The 11,653-nt window shown below is 38.2% G+C and overlaps 1 protein-coding gene across 1 annotated transcript in view; it reads left to right on the top strand.

Moving 5' to 3' along the window:
* The window catches only part of MYCN (MYCN proto-oncogene, bHLH transcription factor), a 3,739-nt gene extending 1,751 nt beyond the window's left edge, over positions 1-1,988 (top strand). The window contains exon 3 of the mRNA XM_026037057.1: positions 655-1,988. Coding sequence (XP_025892842.1) covers positions 655-1,265 — 611 coding nt within the window. The 3' untranslated portion in view covers positions 1,266-1,988. The remainder of the gene's footprint in view (positions 1-654) is intronic.
* The last annotated feature ends 9,665 nt before the right edge of the window (positions 1,989-11,653 follow it).

The raw sequence follows: 11,653 nt of genomic DNA, 5'->3' as shown, positions 1-11,653 counted from the left end.
CGCCTCCCGCAGGAGCCCCGCTGCGCCGGGACGGGCCTGGCGCGCGGGAGCCGCGCACACGAGCGGCGCGGCGCGGCCCCGGCCCGCCGTCCCTTTAATGCCTGCTTTGACAGCTCCGGGTGAGGAAGCACTTCCAACAGCTGTCTTCTTGGCAGTGCCCCAAGCGCCGGCTTAACGCGTCCCCGCCTGCAGCCGCTTCACCTCCTGCAGCCCAACAAACGCGGCGATTGTTCCGCTCGCCGGCGGCCTTGCCACCCGGCCCAGGGCTCAGCCAGAGCGTTTCGTGCCGCAGCCCCGTGGCTGGGGCGAAAACACGGGCGTTCTGTGCAAAAACTCCATCCCTGCCCATGCATTATGCGGGTGGCTATCCCACTTTAATTGAAAATCAGATCTGAACCCCTACAAAATTGCATCCGTGCAATTGCTGCATTAAACTTTAAAAATAATTGTTCTTAAATCTGGGTCAGAGTATGCATTTGCTATATATTGCATACTTTTCAAGGTCTACGTCTGCCTACAGATAGTGGACACGCCCTCTTTTTACTCTCTGTTATTTTGCTGCTGCTTTTGCTGTACACATTTTTCAGTAAATGCATTTGGATTGGCATTTGTTCTGAATATGTGCTGTATGAATAATGCTTATTTTCCATTTCGTATTGCCCAAAGATGATGAAGATGAGGAGGAAGAGGATGAAGAAGAAGAAATTGATGTTGTGACAGTGGARAAAAGGCGCTCCTCCTCCAACAAGGCTGTTACCACCCTTACTATCACAGTGCGCCCTAAAAATACCACTTTTCCACCAGTCAGGACACAGCAGAACGAACTGATTTTGAAGCGCTGCGCACCAATTCACCAGCAACATAATTACGCCGCTCCTTCCCCGTACATGGAGAGTGAAGATGCTCCACCACCGAAAAAGTTAAAACCCGAGGTGCCCCGTCCAGTGAAACCCATGATCCAACCAAAGTCTAAGAGTTCAAGTCCTCGAAATTCTGACTCGGAGGATAGTGAGCGTCGACGTAACCATAACATCCTGGAGCGTCAGCGGCGTAACGACCTGCGGTCAAGTTTCCTCACGTTAAGGGACCATGTTCCAGAACTGGTTAAAAACGAGAAAGCTGCAAAAGTTGTGATCTTGAAAAAAGCCACTGAGTATGTCCATTCCCTTCAGGCCGAGGAGCAGAAGTTACTGCTAGAAAAGGAAAAATTGCAAGCCAGGCAACAACAGTTGCTAAAGAAAATAGAATACAAGCGGACTTGCTAAACTTCTTTGTTTTCTTCTTTTTTTTTTGGCTGACCAGGACAGTCATTGCCACTTTGCACATTTTTGATTCTTTAAAAAAAAATTGTGTTTTTTGACGTTAAGAATGTTGGTTTTACTTTCAATCCAGTCCCTGAAGTAATCGACAAACTATATTTTCCGGGTACGGAGCAAATGGATGTTCTTGCAAGGATTTTATTGCAAGACTACCAAACAACAATGGACTGCCTTTGTTTTTCTTCTTAAGAACTGTAGATGGTGGGATTTTTTTTTAATTGTTGTGAGCATTTGGAGCTGCTGATGACATCTAGTTGAGTTTTTAAAAATGTTCATTCCTAATTTTTATGGTGCTTACGTTCTAACAGATGTTACTTTAGGGGTTCGCATTTGTACCCCTGTGGGAATTTTCTGTAAATACCATCTACACACTTGCCTTTTGTACATGTCTTGGGTTATGAGAGGTGGCTTCTGCTACCAGTATTAGACTGGAAGTTCATACCTAAGTACTGTAATACCTCAATGTTTGAGGAGCATGTTTTTGTATACAAATATATTGTTAATCTCTGTTATGTACTGTACTAATTCTTACATTGCCTGTATACTTTAGTATGATGCTGATACATAACTAAATTTGATACTTATATTTTCGTATGAAAATGAGTTGTGAAAGTTTTGAGTAGATATTACTTTATCACTTTTTTGAACTAAGAAACTTTTGTAAAGAAATTTACTATATATGCCTTTTCCTAGCCTGTTTCTTCCAGTTAATGTATTTGTTAATGTTTGGTGCATAGAACTGGGTAACTGCAAAGTTCTGTGTTTAATTTCTTCCAACGATGTACATTTAGTGCTGCGTCTTATAGCACTTTGAAATACCTCATGTTTATGAAAATAAATAGCAATTACATGATGTGCCATTTACTATTTTTCTTTTAAATGAAGTTCTTCTTTTAAATAAAATTGTTAACTTGAAAATGTTTATGAAATACAAGAACATGGTTCCATATTCTAAGCACTTAATGTCTGTAGTTGAGGAATATGTCAAGTCCTGACAGCAAGGCAGGAAACTTCCTGTTCTGGTTCAACGTATTTGTAGTAAAAGCATTATTTTCTCCTTACCCCCCCTCCCCCTACTTGGGATGTCTCCTGTGATGTAAGGAATATCCCAGGGAACTGAATTTTCCATTAACTATGGTTAATGGAAAGACTTTCTATCTCTGAAGATTTTTTGGAAAATACATCACATGCAGAGAATTTTGAGGGCTCAGGAACATAATTGACATGCGTTTGCTATGGGACTGACTTCCATGCGCTAGACAAGTGGAAGGATGAGTAATGGGGATGCAATTTCCCACATCTCAGGAAATGAAATATTTGTAGGAAAAGAAGATCTTCTCTAACTGCTTTGTTTTCTTCCTAACATTACAAAAGACATATCCTTAAAGTTGTCCATGAGTGCATAGGAGATTTGATCTTTCTTGGCTGTAGTCTGAGATCTTATTCGTCACTATTGGTGTTAAGTTAGGAAGGCTTAAAACTTCCAGGAAAAATAATACTAAAGTATCTTGAGTCCAACTGTATGTGAGAATACCATAATACAATAGCAATGCCTTTTCTGTGGCTTGGAGAACTATGAAGTATGTGCCAGATGACTTCTTGGCAGAGTGGTGGACTTCGCTTGTCTCATGTGTCAAAGCATTTTGTAGTGTGACAGGAGCAAGACCTCCACGTGTGCAGGATATGTTTGGCAATACAGGCTTAAGAGTTGTCCTGAGACCAAGGAGCTGTTGCGTTTTCTTATCTGTACTTGGGTCTTAGATCTTTTTCCCCAATATACCTGGAAAATAGGCCTTGGAGAAGTGAACAAGTAGCCATTGAGTAGATAATGGGTGAACTTGCAGAGTTAGTCCTTGAAAATTGCCCATTCTTTTTAGAAAAGCCACAGTAAATGGGAAGTAATTTACTTGGTGAAAGAGGTACAGGGTATCTCCTGTTTACCATGTGGTAACAGCAAAATCACTATAGGTACCAGCCATAGGGACTTGTCCATGTACCCATAACTTGCACATTCCTGGGGCCTGGCCCATTTTGCCAAGAGTTGAACTTGCAAAACTTATGATGCAGTAAGTGCAGGTTCTCAGTGTGCACTTTTATGCTGTCTGAGGTTTTGGCCTGGGTTGGTATACTGTATTTTCTAAATTCAAATACAAAGATCACAATCATTCAAAAAAAATATATATATATATATATACACACTCATTTTTTATCTCTAGATTTGGACTTGCTCTTGTTTCTTTCAATTTCCCTGTTCAGTAAAAAAACTACTAAAAAATCCTGAATAGAGATTTCTTTGGTGTTGGCAGGCAGGAGGAACATTTAATTTTGCTAGTTACAACTGACTGAAATTGTTTTTAAACCTTATTTTATTAGCAGTTCTTGTTGGATCGCTCCTATAAGTATTATTGTCGCATGTGGTCGCTATGAGTTGTCTGCTAAGAGGAGGAAGGCTGCTCCATCATCCCACCACACTTTCTTAACCATACCTGCTTGACTTCCAGGAGCACTCCTTAACATACATTTATTGTTAGATTTAGTAAAATGTAAAAATATGTTGCAGCTGTAAGTTGTCCAAGTGCTCTCCTACAAAGTACACTTGGACAAAAATGGTGTATATGGTCTAAGGATGTGTAATCTAAGGACTGAACATGGAAAACCAGTCAAGAGATTGGCCTCCCTTCTCCCACTCCCTCTCTGTCCATCTTTCCCTCTTCTCATACTCTGCATTTGGAAGAGACCTCTAGAGAGYATCTGTCCCAATTCTCTCACTCAAAGCAGGGACGGCTTCAAAATTAGACCCAAGTTGCTCAGAGCCAGATCTGGAATATCTTAGATTCCACAGCAAACTTAACCAATTTTTGCTGATACCTCTTTGCTCTTCAGAATTTTACTTGTTGCAAGCCATGTCCATCATCTCCTTTCTGCTGCATCTCCCGAAAGAATCTGGCTGCACCTTCTCTGTTACCTCCTGGCAACACGTTAGCCCAAGTTAGCTGCCCCTTAGCCTCACCTTCCTGAAACTGAGCCCAGTTGTGTCTCTTGCTGTTGTGATATTAATGTATAATAAAGGTGCTTAATCCTTACATTTGTTCAGATATTCATGCAAAATATTAGAAAAAATATCCATTTGTTTGGATATGCTGAAAAGCCTTTTTTTCAGTGTGTAGAGTCTTRGCCTGACCCTTTAAATTCAATAATAAATGGCCAGCTGGTTTCAATGGAGTAGGATTTGGCCCTGTACGTGGCAGAAGTGCTGCCATGTATTATTGTTTGAGTTTATGTGCTCTACTACTAGTATCTTCTTTGGGTTTGTCTTTTTTTGTTCTGTTTTGTCTGATTTATCTTTTTTTTTTTTTTTTTTTTTTTTGTAAATAAGTTACAGGGGCTAATAGATTTGCTTTCAAATTGTTGCTGTAGGGAGTAAGTTGTCAAGGACATGTTTTTGTAAGTAGAAATTTCAGTTGTAGAATGTTATTCTGTTACAATTGCTAAATAGAACATGGTTTTTRTTTAAAATATAAATTTGAGAGGTGTAGGGAAGATAGCTTTCAAAAAGAAGAGGTAAACAAGTTATTTAATATTTACAAAAGGATCTCTATGAGACTTACAAACAACAGTAATGGAAGATCCTGATCTCTTCATGTCTGGCGTGAAGAGTCCCTAAAGACTCAGTCAAATGAACAGAGACACTCTATTCAATTTTCTTAATATACAGATCCATATTTGATGATAAATCCAAATATACCTGGGGAAACTGATAAAAAAAAAGTGCCTAATAACTCCTTATTAAAAAGCTGGTGTTCCCTATTCATGAATGGAAAAATGAATTAGATTGATTCCAATCTTATCTACTCTGTATATAAAATTTCTCAAGTTCTGTTTCATGCAAGGCAGAATCAACTGGTAGAATCAGATGGTTTCCTCACAAATTACGTACCCCAGAGGACAATCTCCTTCCACTTTTCTACTTATTTTCTTAAAGCTGCCACTATGAACACAAGGGACTTCAAACAGCAAAATGAAATGATTCCCCCATAAACCAGCATAAGTAAAACACCAGCGGGAGAGCTTAAAAAGGTGAAATGTGTTAATGATGTCATTACCACTAGGTCACCTGTTGCCATGAGTGCGAAGGAAAGTAAATTTCTCAAACCCCAAGCTGCTGTTATAGCAACTTATCACCAGGTCTTGGCAGAACTGCTTGAGATTTCATGATGTGTATAATTTGCAGAGGGCACATTTGCTCCTGGTAAATATTCTGATAAACCATGCTAGGATAAAATGACTTTAAACGGATCTCATTCTTAAGTCTTTATTTCCTAACTTGTGGCTGGCTTAAATCAGAGGATTAATTTTATTTGAAGCTTTAAGTTTTGGATCATGAATTTAATGACCTTTTTTTGTACCTTTTTGTTTATCATGCACTTGACAAATATGTCATGATTTATACCTGTGTTCCTTTCCTTGCTTTCTCATGCCCTTCCCCTTCTCCTTCCCCTTCCCCTTCCTCTTCTTCTTCCTCTTCCYCTTCTCCTCCCTTTTCCCCTTCCCTTCCCTTTTCTTTATTTCTTTGTACCTAAAATATATGTGATGCCTTTTCTCTTGACATCCCAAAGAAGACATGAAACTCAAAGGCATTTGAGGTGTCACAACAATCTCTTTAAAGTAAGCAGGGTTTGCAGCTCAAAGATCAGATATACAACACTTCCAGAAATCTCGTTGAAAAAAAGAAATGTTGCAAATCATGGAAGAGAAGGTGACCATCTCACAGTGGTTTTTGCCATCGTACTTTTTGTGASTGTGAGGGCATTGGCAGTCAAGAGCATCAGCCTCAACATTCTCCCCTTAGCCCTTGCTCTGCGGCCAGACAAGCTTGTACTTCTCCTGGGCTATATTTTCTCTTCATTGCACCATGGGCTGCTTCTTGTTGCCTGTTGGTTTGTGCTTCCAGCTCATCATATTGCTGTGCTCAATGCAGAAAAATGTCTGGCCACAGTCAAACCAGTGGGTGTTTTGCCTCTAGCTTGCGTGAGGTGAGAATTCCCCCTGGCTGCAGCTCTGAGATTCCCATCCAGCTTCGGGCTTTAATGGCCAGATCCTTCCTTCCATGAAAATAATTATGTATGTATTAGAGCAAGACTCAACTCAGAGAAGATAAAATGGATTCTTAGTTTATGAGCTGTGAAGCTTCCTTGTGTGCCTGCTGTATGTATAGATTAACATACATGCTGTATGCATGAAAGGAATTCTGCATGTGCCGATTCGTGAGCTCTGCTGGAGTGAGRCTGTGTTTTAACCATGTAAGTAACAAGAGGCCATTTGGTCCTTCAAAGAAAAAACAATCAATCAAGCAAATGGTTTTGTTRTTGTTGTTTTTTCCCATGTATTTATGATCACTCCATTTATGACCTTCCTAAATAACAGAGAAATGGAAAGAAACCAGAATGTACAAAATAAATAAATACAGTTAATGTTCAGTGCTTTGGAATTCCGTAATGAAATGGATGGGCATGTATTATTCATCAGACTTGCAACTGAATTAGGACCTATTTGGGAATCATCTCTGAGCCACTGAGTTAAATTTCATATGTGTAATCACTGTTAGGCTCCATATATACCATTACATTTCCTCTATTTGCAGAGTCTGTCTTTGCCATGATATAGTTCTTCCATCTGACATTGTTTAGATAAGTGGAGACATTTTCATTTTATCGTAAAACAAGATTGTTATTTCTTTTTTCTTATTCTGTGCTCCCAATTCCCCAACCTCATTTGTCTGCTTTAAGTATTTACGACTTTCTATCTTTTATACTGTATGTTTTTAAGGAGCAGAACTGTCTTCCCTGTTATTTGTCTGAAATTGAGGTTAGATTGTGTTACTGTGAGTTGCTATATTAATCATGAAAAGAATTATGACAGCAGTCCTGTTGCCCAAGAGAGCAGTATCCAACAGGTAAATATAGTTTAGTCTTATGTGAGAGGTAGGGTAAATCATGTTTTCTACTCTGTTTAGTTACGCTTTTTGATCAGCAAGCATTGTAAACCTTAGAAGGTTTCAAGCAGCCAGCTGCCCAGGCACCTAATTCTCCTTGTGTAGTTTCCAGAGAGATTCCTGGCTCTAGAAGAGGACAGTTTGGAGCATCTACTTCAGGTGCTTCTTGAAACGGGACCAAATGCTTTCCATACCACAAGAAAAGCATGAATACAACCTGGAAGGAGAGATTACATGAGCTTCTTTATTGCTGCTGGTTACCCCCAACAACTCATTTCATCTACAGCTGATGTTACTTACTGGTTGAAATTTAAAGATCTGGTTGAAATTTAAAATCTCCAAATTTAAAGTTTAGAGAAAACTGTGTTTTGTTAGATTAATTTATAATAAAAAAACAGTGTGTAAATCAGAGATTTGGAGTATAGCTAATTGCATATAAAATAAATATGCAAAATTTCACAATATTTCAAAAACAGTTATCTGCATTTTGCTTTCCAGATTTATCAAAAATAGATATACAGTATTTTAGCATCCAAAGTTTTCCCTTCTATATAGAACAAAGCACTATAGGTATGTAAGAAGTTGGAAGATTTTTTGGATTGCTATCCTAAGTRTTTGTATACATTTTTTTTTCTTTATATGTGGATTAGCATATGTAGAAAAGCAGGACATTAGCTATTTCCAGCGATAATGTGGAGAGATCTACCAGGTGTTACGACTTAGGCATGATCAGAGCATGTCTGCAGGATTTTGCAGGCCTGGTGAGATCGGTGTTTTGCTCAATCCAAGATGAGACTAAAACTTTGGCTTGCACTAAGTCTCTGAGCAGCGCAGAGCAGCAGCAGTATTTTGGCAATTATTTGGGAGCTTTACAAATGTGATCCATGCAAAGTCAGGAGAACCTTTCGTTAGGCAGCARTTGAAGATAGAAGTGGAGAAAGTCACTGTTGTTTAAACACAGGCCTATATGTGTGACATAATGCTCAATTCCATGGGAAACTAAAAAGAGTTTAGACACCCATACTATATCTGTGAATCTGCTCCTAAAGAACTATAAAATAATAGTTAGRTTTCTAAATCAGCTGGTAAACACAGAGACCACCTTTAAGAGATGAGTCTTTCCCAGCAGACATTTTTTTTTTTAGAAGAAGGTATATGAATAACTCTTTTTGAGTTATTCACACTTTTGACCTTTTCCACCCTAGGAAATTAGCAACATATCTATTAGGAACATATCCATGGTCCSTTTGCAATTACCTTAATTCTTAAGTATATGTTAGAAAAATCTTAGTGTTAAAAAAAAAAAATAAAAAAGATGGACTGCAAACATACTCAGTTTTATCTCTAGAAACCTTACCATTAAAACATACAATGGGTGTAAGTTGAAACACAGGAATTTTCATCTCCATGTGAGGAGGAACTTCTTCACTGTGAGGGTGACAGAGCCCTGGAACAGGCTGCCTGGGGTGATTGTGGACTCTCCTTCTCTGGAGATCTTCCAAACCCACCTGGATGCTGCCCTGTGCCACATGATCTGGGTGTCCCTGCTGGAGCAGGGGGTTGGACTAGATGATCTCTAGAGGTCGCTTCCAACCTCACCCATTCTGTGATTCTGTGATACTAAGAGTGGCAGTCTTCAGGGGATTTTGTTGTTCATTTTCTCCTATAAATGGCATTAAAAAAAAAAAAAAAAAAAAGTGGTGCTTTTCTTTATTTTTTCAGTCAAAGTTCCCAGCCACTATTCCTGAGTCAAAGCCTTCCTAATTAAGTGCAGAAGCATTTCTTTAAGAGTACTACCTCAATCCAAATGAGCCTTGAGTAAAACACCATGTGCTTCCACAGCAGAGTCATTTTCTTTCAATGTCCATGTATAGGTTTCCTGCATGAATGGAATAGCAAATATAGTTGTACAGCATAACATTGGAAATACATAGTGTTGTGAAACCATGTATTTATGAATCCTTTTCCATTCAARCATACATTAATGCTCTTATTGAAGTTTCATTGCAGTCTAATGGGCTGTAATAATTTCTTTATATGTTTTAATGCTCACCTTGATGCTGATGTCTTTTTTTTTTTAATTTTATTTATTTATTTATTTTTTATTGTCTCCTTTGGCTGATTAGCCATGAAGGATGCAGGGAGGATTTCTATTCAATATTGAAAACACAATCTGCTCCACTGCTCCATAAGTATGTTTTTAAGGTAAGGCATATGAATCTCACACAGGAAGTATGCATTTTTCTGTATTGACTCTAGAGGAGTCTTGCAGATACCACATGCAGATATCAACACAATATATGTCTAAACGGAGGATTCAGCTCAAGAGATCTAAATCTGGATCTCTATGTTTAGATATCCATCTGAATGCTTGATATCTAGGTCCTACTATAGGCAGTGGAGTGGAGTGAGAAACTCACTGCAGGCATCTATTTTAAGATCAGTTCGTTGTATTTTCTAGCTCTTCATGGACTGGAAAGCGAACTCTGGGTCTACAGCATCTAAGCAAGAACCTATRTCCTTTCAGAAGACTTAAAGTACAGGCTGAATGTCCTGTCACCTTGAACTCATTTTCTTTCATGCATTCACTGCGAAGAGTTTTCTTGACAAAGTCAAATAATCTTAAGCTCAGTTCCATCTAGTTATCTTGTTTTGCAATATTCATTTTTCTTTTTGTCTATAATGGCACCCTCATAACTTCAGCATCTTCAGATTTCTTTTGTTATCTAATATGCTCTGCTTATCACCATATAGCAGTGTTCACCTTTGCCAGGAAATTGTCTGGGTTACTGATAGACCTTGCTCACATATCTCACAGGTTGCCATATTGCAGGGTGGGCAGGATCTTATTTTCTCCTTTGCACACCTACGCAAAGCTCAATTACAGGGCATGCTGATACTTTTCAGATGATGATAAACTGATAATGTTTTAAATTAAATGAAATGATAGTGCAACCCACATTCTTTCAATGTAAAAAAAAAAGAGAGAAACAGAATGCAGATGAACATTTACAAAAACTGCTGTTAACTTTTACAACTATATGTATTATGTGACCTCTAGCCATTTCAGTGTTGCCTTTGACTTGTTTCCATAACCTTACTCCAGCAGCTGTATAACTTTATTTCTCTCTTTCTTTTATAAATTTACTTCTTTCAGCTCCTGTGGCCTTCAATAACTTTTCCATATGGCCATACTTTCCATAAGCTCATTTTGTTTAAACTCTCAAAGGATTGCTGTAGGTGCCTCTGCTTGAGCGAGGSGTTTGGACTAGATGATCCCTASAGATCCCTTCCAGCTTCAACCATCCTGGAATTCTGGATTCTGTGAATCACATCCTTTTGTTTTCTTCGCAGTCTCTCTCACCTTTGCTAATAGCTATGTTATRTTTCAGTCTAATTTTGTTATTTAAGTCCAAAATTCAGGGTCAACTTCTGTGAGCTACTGAAAACTTGCTGAATAGCTATAGCTCTTTAAACTTGAGTAGAAGCGTAAAGAGTAGGTGTATATAACTCAAGACCTGTCAGGATTTGTAAATGAAAATTGTATGTATGCAAAGTTGCATTGTAGTGCATTTTATATTCTTTCTCTTGTTCTAGTTCCTAATTTCTTACTGTCCTTTGTTTTAAAACACAGATATGCGGTTTCTTAATAGAATAATGCATAATAATGTTTCACTTTTGTCAGTAGAAGAAAGCCTTTCAAAGGCTGAATTTTGTTCTTCTTAAGCATATGCATTCAAAATTAACCAAAAAGCAGTTAAGTTACTTATGAACTCATTTGGCAAAGAAAATTATACCCCTCTGTTTTGCCGCTGGTGTTGACAATATGCAGTGCTCAGCTCTTTCAGTTATGTAAGCACCAGCAAAAATAAACAGCAATTAGAAGTGGTCAAGAATGAGGCACTTTGCCCTCTACTCTGCTGAAAAATTTTGAAATTAGCATTTATCACTTTTAAAGCAGAATGGCAATAAAAATGAAGATTTCTTTTTTCTTTATTTTCCTTATCAGAACTTTTAAATGTCAAAGTTTTGGGAATTAGTCTAGCAGCAAACCTCAGGGTAAAATATACTTTTGGTACTGAYGCTTGTCAATCTACAACTTAATAAGAATGATTTCTGCCTATAATAYGTGTGTTATGTCTTATGTCATGAAGACTTGGATTTAAATTTTTGGAAGTTTGATCCTAGAAGCATCAACTGAAATTCAGATGTTATGTTACCGGACATGAGAAAATAGATGTGACACAAAGATGAAACAATTTACTGATAATTAGACAAAAGATTGGTGACTCAAGTTAAGAACTAATTTCATATCTCTTATTCCTATTTTACTGTCCCTTGC

This window comes from Nothoprocta perdicaria, unplaced genomic scaffold (assembly GCF_003342845.1).
Source record: "Nothoprocta perdicaria isolate Ctin4 unplaced genomic scaffold, notPer1 scaffold_19, whole genome shotgun sequence".
In the NCBI taxonomy this organism is placed as follows: Eukaryota; Metazoa; Chordata; class Aves; order Tinamiformes; family Tinamidae; genus Nothoprocta; species Nothoprocta perdicaria.
This window is presented reverse-complemented; position numbering and strand designations above follow the sequence as displayed.